This window comes from Gymnogyps californianus, chromosome 1 (genome assembly GCF_018139145.2).
Source record: "Gymnogyps californianus isolate 813 chromosome 1, ASM1813914v2, whole genome shotgun sequence".
In the NCBI taxonomy this organism is placed as follows: Eukaryota; Metazoa; Chordata; class Aves; order Accipitriformes; family Cathartidae; genus Gymnogyps; species Gymnogyps californianus.
Window position 1 is genome coordinate 117,477,164 of NC_059471.1, and position 14,684 is coordinate 117,491,847.

At 40.3% G+C, this 14,684-nt stretch overlaps 1 protein-coding gene across 2 annotated transcripts; it reads right to left on the bottom strand.

Moving 5' to 3' along the window:
• Nucleotides 1–8,103: 8,103 nt before the first annotated feature.
• On the bottom strand, nucleotides 8,104–14,297 carry CREG1 (cellular repressor of E1A stimulated genes 1). Of its 2 annotated transcripts, XM_050915749.1 has the most exons (4): nucleotides 14,002–14,295; nucleotides 11,809–11,928; nucleotides 10,338–10,522; nucleotides 8,104–9,756 (listed from the first exon to the last, which is right to left on the bottom strand). In XM_050915749.1, coding segments are annotated over exons 1-4 (579 nt in total). In that variant the 5' UTR covers nucleotides 14,275–14,295; the 3' UTR covers nucleotides 8,104–9,755. The 2 variants fall into 2 exon arrangements, with proteins under 2 accessions (XP_050771706.1, XP_050771713.1); XM_050915756.1 differs by lacking the exon at nucleotides 8,104–9,756 and having other exon boundaries at nucleotides 10,337–10,522; nucleotides 14,002–14,297.
• Nucleotides 14,298–14,684: the final 387 nt, after the last annotated feature.

A 14,684-nucleotide genomic window follows, 5' to 3' on the forward strand; every position in this document is an offset into this window, starting at 1 on the left:
AAGTACAAGTATCTCAATGAACAGTATTTTTTTTTTTTCCATTTCTAATTCTTAGAAAAGAAAGAGAAAGAGGAATGTGCATCCCCAGCAGGTACAGGAACAGGCTTGGTGATAACCATTTCCCAATAGTATGAAGACAACTGGCAGGGTGAGAGTTATTGTGCATATAAGAAGTAAGGATTTATAGTCTTTTGAAAGTGAAGTAAATTGGTGAAGTAAAGTTCTTGGAAGAAGGAGACCAAGAAATTCACCACCTTGCTGTCTGGAGTAACGAAGGCTAATACATTGATAAAAGAGTATTATCCTTTTATTTAATAATTGTTATATATTGTGCCTGTCAATACCAAAATTATTAGACACGAGTATTACTCCAGAGCCCAAAACCTAGTGCCGCATGCCATTCTGTGATACCTAGAGAGTACTGCTGAGCCTCTGCTGTCCCCCAGCCTTGGGGAGGGTTTCCTTTGTGGCTCTTCTACCCCAAAAGCTGCAAGGGAAGGCTGGAGATGGACTCTGACTCACCGCCAGGCAAAAGGCAAAGCACAGCCCATGAGAGCTGCCATGCATTGAACCTGAAAGAGGTGTCATTAGTCCCAGAAATGGCTGTGCTCGGGTACGTGGTCTATATTCCAATGCGAGCCGGATAAAGCCCTTTCTGTCCACTTCCCCGTGTAACAGAAGACTGGCTGAAATAAGCAATTAGTGAGAGGAAAAAGACCCCTGCTCCCACTGCAGGCTGCCTAAATCTCACTGACACCTTATCCAAAAGCTAAAATAATATCATACGAGTTATTGATATTTTTGGGTAACAGTATTTTCAGAGGAGTAAATGGCACTGCTCATCACTATTCTGCTGACCCCTGTCTCCTCCTGTTATTGATCATAGCTTCTCCCTCCAGCAGAAAGCCAGCAAATTATCACTTTGAATAAAGAGTTGAGGCCAAAGGTAAGGAAAAGGAATGAAGAGCTGTATAAGAAAGGGAGATTAATGGCAACAGTAGGCACACTGGCAGAACAGCAGTTGGGCCAGTATGTTTTGATGTCTAGATAGGGAAAGGTCAGAGAAATAGAGTATATGGACTTCATTTAGAAGCATGGGTAGAGTCAGAAAAAGGCTTTGCAGGACAGTGCCCCTAGAAGTTCTCTCCTCCCCATCCCTCAGCTTTTGAAATAAGGCAAGCACATCATTATAATCTAAATACAATGAAAGTATACAAAAGAGCAATCATGATTGTATTATGAGTTATTCTCACAACAAGCACGGCATGGGAGATGCAAATCACGCGCAGTCAAGGAGTACAGAAAAAGATAAAGGGGACGTGGTCTCTTCTTTAGGAAAAAGCTTTTCTGTGTTCATACAGCTTGCAATTACACGATGAGGAATGATTTGCTTAGTGTCGCCTTCTTTTCAGCCTATTTGGTCTTTGCATCTCTAGGAACTACATAGTACAGTAAAAACTTCAGCACCTCCTGCCCACGTTGTGCATTAGGCAATCTCATGTGTGCATTTCTACCAACAGTTTAAACCATACTGATGTTTCAGTTTACTCACTTCAGTCACATCATAAGAACTTTGTTAACACTGGACTAGAAATGAATGTCAACACTAGTTCAGCTGAACCAGCAGCTATTTTTCTCAATACAGACAAGGCCACAGTGGAGACATAAAACCCTCCCTGCTGGGTTGAGAAAAGCTCTCAGCTAAACTTGACTCTTTAGCTAAACATACGGGTGGAAGAAAGTGCATTTCAAGAATTACCTGCACTGGGAAGACTGCAAGATTTGATCTATGGTTCCTGAAACAGAACAGGCCAGAGAATCGAAGTGATCCCCAAGTACAACTCAGTTGTGTTTAACGCTGGTTAAGGTGCAGCTCATTATCTGTAAGGATAACATCTTTCATAAAATAGACAAGGTATGCATTTAATTGGTTCTGTGCATCAATATGCCATTCTTTCTCTGGACACAAGAAATCCTGGAACAGCTCTAATGCGAGGGGCTGATTCATCCCCAGAAGCATCCCTTTTTCATGCTCACTGGTTATGCTTTGACTGTACTATTAAAAAAAGGAGCAGGGTTTGCAGTTTTAACAGGAAATAAATGAAAACTAAAAAACAAACCCACACCACAGTCAAGCTGATGATTAAAAAAATAACTACACACTGCCCTCTGGCTCATGGATTGCTACCAGAGAGAGCTTGCCTGTAATCATCATCGCAGACTGCTGGGACTGAGAACAGGTCAGTTATCAAAAGTTCTCCTAAGCCTATTTGAGACAGTTAGTACTTGCAGGCAAAATTAATTCCTACATCACCTGATGGAGGAGCTGGCCAACTTTAGAGACAGGAGAATCCAGACAGCCTGCAGAGTTTTGCCCCTGATCCAGCAGGGAGTGACAGTTGTAGTGCCAGAACTAACTCAACAAGTATTAAAATAATTTTTGGAGATGTTCACACAAAGATAATAGGTGTTAAATAAGCAACCGTTTTCTCTGGTGAGCAAGATGTAGCCCCCAGCAAGGCATGCCATTCATGCAGTAGACTAACACACTGAAAAGAAAAAGTCTGCTGTTTACAGTGTGTAAGCCCACAATTTTTATTGACAAAATGTTGCGGACTGACAGTCCTACATTGCTTCACTGCATTTCAATGCACTGTAGTGCCTTACAGTGAAGCTTTGCTTTGCTGTAATTGGGTTCAACTGTGCTAATCCCCTTGGAATGCAGCAATTAATACTTATTTAGTGATAATTGCTGCATTCCAAGAGGATTAGTCCCTGCCTTGCACTTTTGCAAGCATTGCAAATGGAGAGCTGGAAAGAAGACAGTGTCTAACTACAGGTCTTGCTTTGCAGCTCCCAACAGGGAGACAAGAGAAGTTGGTCTCACTACAACTGCTCCCCTCTGTGTGTGAAAATACTACTTTTCTGAGGAAAAACCACTTGACTGTCACTAGTCCTTGCAGCTGCATTGTGCAAATAGAAACCCTGCCACATCCAACAAGAAAAAAAACCCAAAAAACCAGACAGCTGTGCAGTACCATAAAGACAAACACAGCCATGAGTGTACCTTTCCTATGGGAGATGATAAACAGGCCCTGATGCAGTGTAAGAACGAATTCCTATTCATTATTTTGTGTTTTTTGTGACTAGCAGTTCCCTGTTCCCGCTATGGTCTTAAAATTTTCAGTGCAACATGGGTTTTGGAAGCCTATAAAGGAGATGTTAGTAGAAAGTTAAAATGCATCCTCTCTGAATACTCAGTTTTGAGACTACTGAATCTATAATGTCCAATTCTTTCCTCCTCAGTGAAGCCTTTATGATCTGCTCTGGATTTTTTTTTTTTTTTTAAATGCACTGGAGAGACCACTGCTTATGTCATCTCTTAAGAAGGAAGCACAATGCTTCTTTTCCTTTAGGCTAGTCAAGCTACTCTCTCTTACATCATTAACATTTTCACCTGTTAATTGCAGGTGAATATCCCTGATTACATTACAGAATATGTAGAAAAATTCTGGGACTTTACCACTAAACACACATTCTGGAAATGCTGTTTTTAATTATAGAGCACCTTCAGTATTTTCTTGCATGGCTGTACAGACTATAATTGATCAGTAAGGTTATGTCTTTCATGAATATAAAAGTATTGTGAAGTCAGATTTTAAGACCTGTGACAAGTATCTTTATTTCCTTTATTTTCTTCCCCTCTTCACCCCTAACACATACCTCTTCTGCATTTTTCAAATGCTCTTCTGGGGGAAAACTTAATTAAATGAACTGAAATTCATTTAAGCATTTAAAACAAATCAAAAATCCAATTAATGCTTGATTAGGCAACTGTGTTTGGCTAAATGACAACAGGAAAGAGCTATGTGAGGTTCTTATAATCATATAGTGCAGGTTTTGTGCAATTATTTCTCTATTTCTTATCTCTAAACAATTGCTTCATTTCAATCTAGAAACAGCTACTTTTTAATGCTGGGTGATGTTTAGTAGGTTCCATAAAACATTATAGAAATACAAGGTATCTTCAATGTTTTCACATAAATATACATACTTACATATGCAATTACATACATACTACCTAGTATTTCTTGGAAGTCTGTCTTTCTCCATGTTTGCACACACATACACATACCCTCTGCATGGCTTTGTCAAGTTACTCTGTGTTTGTAGCAACCAGAAGTCATCTTGTTTTTAAAAAAGCACTCCTCTCATCTAAAGGTACCGAGATGATTTACAAGTATTTTATATGAATCCTACAAACTGGCATCTATTTGCATTTTTACAGATAAGGGGAAAAAAAAAAGTAAGGGTGCAAAATGAGTAAGGTTACAACCTGAGTCAGTGGCAGTAGCAAAAATAATGTGAAGTAGTTCTAGACCTGTATGAGTACATTGACAACATTATTGAGGTTGAGGGAGAGACTCCCCTCTCTCAACAAGACCTGCAGCCGTTGTTGGATCTGCCACCATAAGTGTGCCATCTCTTGTTTAAACTGCAGAAATTATATGTGAAAGTAAGCCCAACAGCTGCAGGAATCAGGAGCAAAGAGTAATGGGGAACTGTTAAGGCTTTTCTATCTAGGATATGAAGAGCTAGAGAAAAAAATAATTCAGAACAATGACTACAGCTATCAGGTTCTCTGAGTAAAAAGAAAACATCCACTAAATAATACAGAATTTCATCACTTCAGATACTAACTGCATACCTGGTCTCAGTCAGCCAGAAGACTCCAGGCAGCTCTGCAACCAGCACAATTAATGAAGCTCAAATTTTTAAAAAGCTTGACTTTTGTACCTTTAATATACATGAACTGGGTTTTTCCTCTCTTGAGCTCCTAATTGTCATGGCACATATAGGAGCTTCGTGGCTTCAAGGTCAGACTACCTGTTTCAAATCGAAGTCCGACTGAGTAAAAAAATCTGACAAAAGCAAGTGTCCAGACAACACGTTACCCAAGCCTTGTTTCCATAGAAAAACAGGCTATGAAGAACATTAACCACTACAGCCAGAATGAATGAGTCTTACACTCTAATCTTGTTACACTATGTTCAACACAGAAACTCTGAGGAAGCCTCTAGACACAGAAGTTCTTAAGTCAAAAAGCCCTGGGAGCAACTCCACAAGTTGTGCATGAGAAGCTCATGGACTGAGCTTCCCAGCAGGGAAAATACAATTGTTGGGGAACACCAAGGTCCAGCTGCTCTACCAGAGCAGGGGAGCTGGCAGGGTCGGCAGGGCAGTGGCCTTGCCACCAAGATACACAGTCCCACAGTACCTGGACAAGAAGAGCAGGTTGGGTGACAGAAACCAGGGTCAACCACAGTTGAGGCAGGTTTGAGGCCAAGTCAGTGGGACTAGGCAAGTGGCAAGGGCCTGAGCTCTAGCACAGCCCCCAGGCAAACAGGGGAAGCTTCCAAGCAGGCTTTTCCCAGCTCTGCTTCACGACCCAAACACCTGCACAGAGTCAGGGCTGGCCTCCAGCACAGGCAGCCCAAACCACTGGAGAGGGGCTGGGGGGCACGCAAACTATCCAAGTCCAACAAGATTAATTAGCTGTTGGAAATTACAAATCAGAATCGGGTGGTTTAGTTCCGCTAACAACAAGCCTAAGCCAAAGCATCGTCACGCTAACACACCCTCACTTTGGATTCTTATAGTTAGTGAGTACTGAGAGAAATAAACACTATCAAGCCTGGAGGTGGCTGCTCCCAGTCGATGTTCTGAGGCGTTCTATACCCGTCTCCATTTCCTTTACTAGAGTTTCTTAATTTAAAAACCTTTAAATCATTTTCATGGATATTACTTCTGAGCACTCCATAGCACAAAATGATTACAAAACACAAAAAAATGATGAATGCTTCTTTTTTAGCAGCTAGCAGGTTGCTGTGTTTATGGAGGAAAGCACTCATAATGTAAAGCACTGTAGAAAAAGAATTTGTTTGGGTCATGCCCCCATCATATGCTTTTCCAGCATCTTTGAGTTATGATGAATTCAATAACCAATTTTAAGTATTAAACATTTAACAATCAACCCGAATGTAAGTCTATGGCACCCTCTTATGTTCAACAATAATATAACAGTTTATTTCATTTTAAATCTTTCTCGATTCAGTGTGTTGTTATTCAGGAAAAACCTGCTGAAAATAAATTCATCCGTTAAGTTATGATTAATACATTTTGTATAAATCTAATATGCTGATTGAGCTACCTCTATTTTATTGTGAAGACCATTGTGAAGACCAATGTGAAACAACATTAAATAGCTAAGAAATTAATTCCAGATAGAACTGAATAAAGGATTAAACTAATACCTGATATACATAAGCTCTATTCTATAATGATGCAGCATGTTGCAAGAATCTGCTGGGCACAAGTCTTACATTAAAGCACAAGAAAGAAATTGAAAATCAAGAAGTAGAAACACCAACATGTCAACAAGCAAGATTTGTCGGCAAAGGAAAAACATGGCTATATCATTAGAGAGACAGGCTGAGATCATCCTAATTAGATTCCCAGCTAACAAACTTCCTGTGACTTAGTGAGGTGCCTAAGGTTATCCTGTGTCTCAGATTCTTATCTATGAATGGAGATACTTAACTTCCTAGGTATGGAGAGTGACTTCATTACTATTTAGAATATGCTCAGATATGTCAAGCATGCCATGGCAGAGGATACACCTAGTCAGACGTCAAAACGCTGATTCATTGTTTACAGCTGTATTAATTTCTTATACTTGGCCTCTTCTATTCTAAGCCACAATATTACTTCTGGATATTAGGAAAAAAGGAAACATGCTCACAAGCGAACTCCTGAATGAGCCTAATACAACAAAGGTGAGCACAGGGAGAATAAAAGAAGGTGAGGAAAAACAGGACAAAAGCTAAAGACTTTCTTGAGTTAGCGATATTAACATTTACACACCTATTACTAAGGGAGAAGGAGAGAGAGATGTTTAGTATAATTGATACCCTAGTCTGCTTTACATTCCACACGTACATACAAAAATCTCTTTATCCAAGTGTTCAATGAGATGCATAGATACAACAACTCCAGATAGTTCTTCTCTGATTAACCCTCAAATCCAGCTCTGTACATGTAGCTTAACCATTCTGTTGTTCACTGCTTGCCAAAAGAAACATCTGGCTGGGGTCCTCTCAAATTTCAAATGTAAAGACATTTGGATGATCTAAAATTGTTCCAATAAAATCCAGTAGTATTACAAAACTGTTTAAGAGGAATTGTTACCAAAAAAAGCCCTTCCACTCCCAATCAGAAACAACTTGGGAATTGGTACTAATGGTAACATCAAATCCAACAAGACAACCAGAAACAAAACAGAACAACCTTTATTCTGTATCAAATCCTCAAATGAAAGTGATTCTTTTAAAGGTGTTGTACTGGTTTTGGCTAGGATAGAGTTAATTTTTTCCTAGTAGCTTGTTTAGGGCTATGTTTTGAATTTGTGATGAAAACAGCATTGATAACACACCAATGTTTTAGTTATTGTTTACACAATGTCAAGGCCTTTTCCGCTTCTCACCCTGCCCCACCAGCAAGGAGGCTGGGGTTGCACAAGGAGTTGGGAGGGGACAGAGCCGGGACAGCTGACCAAAGGGACATCCCAGACCACAGGACATTGTGCTCAGCAATAAAAGCTGGTGGAAGAAGGAAAGGGGGGACATTCGGAGTGATGGCATTTGTCTTCCCAAGTGACCGTTACGTGTGATGGAGCCCTGCATTCCTGGGGATGGCTGAACACCTGCCTGCCGATGATACAGTCATTTAGAAATGGAGAAGCCCTAGCTGGAAGAAATAATCAAATAAGGCTTCCTTGTATTCATTTTCACAAACTCCACTGTTATTATTTTATGTTCCATTTCACAGTATTAGATGCAGAAAAGAAAGTGAAACATGAAGATGCTTATTTCCTCCAAGGAGAGAAAGCCAAGCGTAAGAGAGGTGTTTCACCATTTATTCTAGCAAGCATGAAAGACTCCAGAGTGACAATAAAACAAGACCTCTGAAGAGAGGGTGCTTGTGTGAAAGAGAGCGTGAGGTAGGGAAGTATTCTTGAACATGCAATAAATAACACTTGACACCACTTGTCAAAAAATATTTTAATTTTAACAAAAGCCCAGCATCATCAGTCTCACACATCAGAAGTTATGGAGTGACATGTAATGCATTCAAGTGTCCCCATGGTAAGGATCGAGTCCATACCAGAGGATCATTTGAGTTTCCACAATTGTTATGCCTTATATAAAAATACTTCCAATTTCATATTTAATGTGTTATCTGTTCAACATAAGTTGTTTCCATATTGTAAGTTTTTTTGATCCTAAATTAATTTTCAAATAGTAGAACAGAATGGGTTTGATACAGTAACAAGTACCTTTTTTCCCCTTGCGGAGAAGGAAAACTTAGTAAGTTAAGTCCAAAATACTTTCACAAATCATTCCAGTATTTGAGAAAAGTAGTGATATAATAACAACATTAAGATGTAGAGATGATTTGATATGACGAACTCCACTGTTCTATATATGGATCTGCCTCTAAGGAGTCTAAATTCTCACATTCTTTACTCTGTCAATTAGGTAATATTTGCTCATTGTAAAATCAACTTAATTGTTCATAATCGCTTTTGGATATTTGTGAACTTAGCACATGGGAGATGAGAGAGGATGTAAAAAGGTGTTTATTTTTTGTGGTTGTGTATGGCTTATTTTAACAGAGAATTAATTATGCACACCTTTCATTAATTTTCATTCTCTACAAGTCATGAATTTTCTGTGTCATACTGTATTGCTTCTTTGTCACTTCTGGGTTACTAACCCAAAATTGCTGTGTAAGGCTTCCAAAATCAAAAATCTGCTCAGTTGTACTGTTGAGGGTAATAAAAGCTGATACATTGCCATTTGATCAGACTAACAAAGCTGAAGATTTCAGAATCCTAATCAGAAAACATTTACCCTTTACAACATTCTCATTGAATTTACAAGCCGCTACTCTTCTTATACTAAAGTCAGGTACTTTAGGTACTACCACCCTGCTCCTATTAAAGAGTCAGGGCATATAACCACTGCCAGCTGAAGAGTTACCAAGAACTTATCATGAGGTATACGTACAGTTTGCGTAAACACAACCATATTTTATAGCACATTCAATATAGGTAGCAAAATAGAAAAATGGCTCAAACGAGTGAGTGTATTAGCGTGCAAAGAAAATTCTTAACAGAATTTGGGAACTCAGCATATCATCTGCCATCGTAATACAAGCAATGCTTTCCATTCCACAGTCAGCTGAGCCATCCTGTAGTACTTTGCCATAAAACTCTAAACTAAACTGGTATTAAAAATAAAATAAAATTGGAGAGTGCTTACAAACAGATATTATTTAACTAGGGCATTGAAAGGTTTAGAACTGGACTAATTCTTTAGTTTCCAGTAAACACAGCATTTCTGAATGCAGACTGTCAACAGACAGACATCTTTCCAGAATCAAGTCCAATGAATAAAATTTAGTTATGGCTTATGCACAAAAGTTTTTGAGTATGACATGATTCAAGCTGTGCTAGTTAGTGAGAATTTACATTTGCTTCAGAAGGCTTATACAAGCTCATTAACAATGCAAGGTGTTTGATTTTTTTGCATTATTAATTCAGCTCTACAATACATAGAAAAAAATAAATCTTTCATGAAACAGCCAACGTAATTCATTTGTGTATCATCAGCATCACCAAGGACCTTCTTCCACCTACAAGGAGTAAGAATAAGAGTGACATTGAATGTGTAAGTGTTGACTGCGCTAAAATGTATTTGAAAGTTTTGAAGACTTACGTTTTATGTAGACAATAGAACACAATTTCTCTGTACTTCAATATCATAATGACAGATTTAAAAGCAACTTTGTTTTGAAAATATTAAGCAATATTGCTGCAATCCCATTACTACAGCTTCATAAACGCTGAATAGTCTCGCTACCTTTAACTATTAGACCAAAACATCATCTGTCTTGCCTTTAATTCAAACAGAGGACGGTGACCGTGCCCACTCTATAGGAGTCCTTCCTCCCAAGAAACTGTATTTAAGCTGAGGTACAAGTGCAGTTAACCACAGATAGTTCTATAGATACTACACTTGATATTGTTAAGTAGGTGGATCCCCTATTCAAACATATCTTATGATTTCAGACACTGCATCCAGTAGACTACTTAGGGAAAAGACATAAACGTGTATAAAAAACAGAGACAGGTAATATATACTGTTAACAATAAGGAGAAGTTTTACAGGTTCCAAATACAATGAGAGTTAAGCATGCAAAACTTAAGTACTTACTAAGGCTTGACACTGTAATATTCTTCTGGCGTCACAATTTTCAATCCACCAAAGTAGTCCAGGACCCAAATATTGGTGATGTTGAATTTGGCAAAGAACCAATTATGATCCTTAGGCCAACTTTCCATTTCAGGGTGACGACTGAATAAAGCTTTTTTTGCTAAGCCTGCTTCTGAATCATTCACCTAAACAATAACCAGCAAAACATTACAGTAAGATACAGTCATGTGAAGACAAATTTTAGCTAAAAACCAAACCACTGCTGACTGCAGTGTGCTCTTTTCAGTTTAGCCATGTCTTGTCCCAAAGGACTCATTACTGTGGCAGAGTCCACTCATCTTCAGTGTGGTGTACAACTGTACATGAGACAGGCAAAAACTCCAAGGTAGTTGATTTTAATATTAAATCAAAAGGGTGCTTTTGAAGTAAGCATGAGCAAGAAAGTACTTCATCAACATAAGAATAAATCTTTCAACAAATCACAAAAACAGAGAAGTACGGATTCTTGCTGAATTATTACAATGCAATGTTTTAGGTGTAATTTTACCTCCTCTGCATCTGGTCACTCAAACAGACACAAACAGATCCAACCCTGTTCAGACACGTGCAAACACACACATACACACATGCATACACACACACAAATAGGATGATATAACAGAATCTACAGAGAAGGGAAGCTGAAATATGTGACAGCACTTAATATACAATGTGCAAATGTTTAAAGGGTTAAATCAACAAGTTAGAGCTCTGGGTATGGTACAAGAGGAACTAATTAAAATAAACAATTTCATTATTGATGAGAAACTCATCATGAAAGCAATTAAAGGATTGCTGGAGTGTAATGTGCAAATATATCAAATAAGAATTTAGAGAGATTAATGATGGTTAGTCCTCATCCTCAATCATTATCCTCAATAATGGGATTAAGATCTTCAACGAATAACACATGCAGTTCTAAATTCCTTCTATGGGACACCAAAGTACTGGTGCATGAAAGAACACTGCCCTGGCAGCAACACCACCAGATAATACAATCCACTTTTTCTGTCTCTAATACCTGTAACTTCATAGCTTAGGTTAATATTTTCTTCAATAAAGTTTCGGAAGCGCATATGTCATGCTGCATGGACCAAAGAATTTAACTGAGCAAAAGAGACGGAAAAACCTTCATACTTCATTCACAAGAGAACTGTCTTAGACTTCTTAGTTTCAAGACAGGTCTAGAGGAATGAGGGAGACTTCCTTCATTACAATATTGTCCTCCCAAGTTCCTTGCTAAAGACATGCAAATATCAAGAGGTAACTTCATTTTCCTCACACAAACTATGAGCTAGCCTTCTGGTATCACAGCACATAATATCTCTTCATATACTTTCGCACAGAAATTCTAACCTTTCTCTTCTCCATCCACTAAACAATACTATTTGATGCACGCAATCTTGTCCAGTGTCAACTTTCAGCTGCTTACCTTTACAATATTCCCACAGAAGATTATGTGAGCACAGAGGGGATTCTGGGGATCATATCTGTGCTTCTTGCAGTAAGGAGTCTGTGCCAAAGACACAGTTAAGGAGGCATTTGAATTGATCTGAAATGCAAGTAGTAAGATAAGATGTTTACATACTTTTGCAAGAAAAATGTCATACCCACCATATTTTCAGTTCTTGGTACTTTATTCAGCTCAGTATTACTGGTAAAAAGAACAAAGCTGTCATCATCTTTTCCTAACTATATCTGAAAGCCTACTTAGATGAGCTCTGAATCTGAAAGAAAGTCCAGTTTAGAAGTGTGCTGAAGTTTGTTAGCATAAAATGCAATCCTCACAAAACAGCACTCCTTAAAACTCTGAATTCAACATACAGTCTAGCTATTTCACATTCAAATGATGATATATTCCAATTTACATACATACAGGACAGTACAGAAGACAAGGACATACAGTGAACCTCATTAAGTTAATTCTGGTGGAAGAACAAAGGGTTACTGAAAAGGTAACCAACTGAGTTTCACAACTGTTGATAAAATCAGTTAAAACAAACCCAAACAACACCACCCCCCCCCCATCAAAACAAGCCTCCTGGCTGTCCCCAAACTGGTCAGCTCTTTTGAAGTTTAAAGTGAATTTTACAAGTTAGGTTTAAAAAAATCTTGAGTATTTAAGTAAGACACCTAACTTGAAGAATTAAAGAATCTGTATCCAGTTGTTTTTCTAAAACTAATTTGGTGAACACAGCTTGAAAAGTATTGGTGCAAAACAGGATTGCCTACTGCAGAACATCACATACTAAACTTCATTATCTCCCAGCAAAGAAAGTTCATGTGCTTTGAGAAATTTCATTATAAGAGCTCATCTCAAAAAGAAACCCCAAAAAGTCACTTAAACACTACGCAGAGTACCACTGAACTGATGAAACAGGAGCAACCACCTGACAGATAGGAAGTTGCTTAACTACAAAAAAGCAGACTCATGATTATTCAGCACTATCTCCTATCAGACATCTCCCTTACACGTGACAGTCAAATGTTTCTGCCCTGTAACAGCAGAATAAGGATCTGTTGAGGAGCCTTCTGAAGGAAAATGTTTGCTAGCAGTTTATACTACGATTTTTACATTATTCTAAAAACAAAAGGCTGTAGCTGGGCTGAAGAAGGAGATACTATACAAGATAAATTAGGATTTCTACAGCACTTAGATACATAATTAAACTATTTTAATGTAACAAACTAAAACCTGGCAAGGAACAAACAAAAAAGACTTACACTAAAACAAAGTCTGAAAAATTTCCATTATTTAAGTTTTGTGTTTGTTTTACTAATACTGTAACACTTACTAGAACAAAAAAGTTTTCTAATAAAGGAGGCATGTGATTGCTATTTCCCTAACTTTTTAGGCAGCTCTCTCTTGACCACAGCCAAGCAAAAGATCTGAGACAAGGCCAATCAGACACACTCAGAGCCTCATCATGCCAGTCTGCTGCATTTCGTTGTGTGCTTGCCTTTACGGTAAGCTCCAGAGATTTAATTACTGTTCCTTCACTAGCCTGTGTAGGAACCCTCTTTGCTCAAGTCCCACACTGCCAATTTGCAGTCCTTTTGATATTTTTTGTGAAGTTCTCCCTGTTTAAATATTCTGTGGCCCCTCATTTCTCTGGTCAGTGCTTCTGAAAGCTTCAGCCACTTCCTCTACCGGAGTGCTGCTTAGCAATTTTTCAGACCATGATCAGCAGAAACTTCTTAGGAGGACTACTAAGTGTCAACACAGACAGCACTGCTTATGTTTAGATGTTCAAGGGCTAATAATTGTCCCCAGGGTTCACAAATGAGGTGACATCCATGGAACAGGCAGTTAGCGCCATTACATTGCCTTCAGAAAATGCTGGTGTGAACCCTGACTCCTACAAAAGAAATTCCAACCACCGCTTGCTACCGAGATGAAAAAGCGTAGGCAACCAAGAAAAATATGACATTGCATTAGTTACCTGCATGCCTGTAAGTTTTAAAGTCTCCTTTACTGGGGCCACTATTTATATCTGCGGCTTGCATACACCAGCGTCAGAGCTGATTTTGCAGGGACACCCCCCTGCCCCTGTGTGCCGGCTGAGGGGGCAAAACCCCGCCTCGCCGTTGCCCGAGACGGCGCGGCCCGGCTGCTCCCGCTCACCTCCAGGTCCTGCACGGAGATCTCCATGTCGGTCAGGTAAAGGTAGGGGACGCCGCTGCCGCTGAACGGCCCGGGGGGCCCGTCGCTGAGGGAGAAGATGTTGGCGAACGGGTGGCCGCGCAGCCCCTCCTGCGCGGAGAGGGTGGCCAGCGCGCCCCAGTCGCAGTTGTGCAGCACGAAGCGCGCCATGCGCGCCGCCTCCTCTGGCGGCGGGATGGCCCCGCCGGCCGCCAGCAGCAGCACCGCCGCGCACAGGAGCAGCAACCCCGCCATCCCGCACCGGCCGCCAACCGCCACCGACTACCGGGCGCCGCCAGCACCGCCCCCCTCGCCCCCGGCCCCGCGCGGGGAGGGGGGGGCCGCTCTGCTCTCCGCCAATCGGAGCAACCCTGCCCGCCCTCCTTCACCAATGAGGGCACGCCGGGGGCAACCTTGCGAGTGGGAAATTCGCCTGTCCGCTGTCAGCCAATGGGTTCGCGATGCCCGCTCGCTTCAGCCAATGAGAACTGTCGAGAGGCGGGGACAATCCCCGCGGCTTTCGTCGGCTGTAAACATCTCTGACAGCTCTGCCTCGCCGTCGGGCGGGGAGAGCAAGGGGGCGGAGTCCCTGATAGTCCAACAGCCAATGAAAGTCCTCTTCAGAACTCTCTGCCAATCACGTTTCGCAGGCGCCCGACGGGAGC

Bases quoted from the DNA above. Each gene is read 5' to 3' on its own strand.
- CREG1 (XM_050915749.1), bottom strand. From the start codon at position 14,274: ATGGCGGGGTTGCTGCTCCTGTGCGCGGCGGTGCTGCTGCTGGCGGCC. The intron at 11,929-14,001 runs GTGAGCGGGAGC...CTTGCATTTCAG, and splicing joins TCTCCGTGCAGGACCTGGAG to ATCAATTCAAATGCCTCCTT. The intron at 10,523-11,808 runs GTAAGCAGCTGA...GTTATTGTTTAG, and splicing joins TCTGTGGGAATATTGTAAAG to GTGAATGATTCAGAAGCAGG.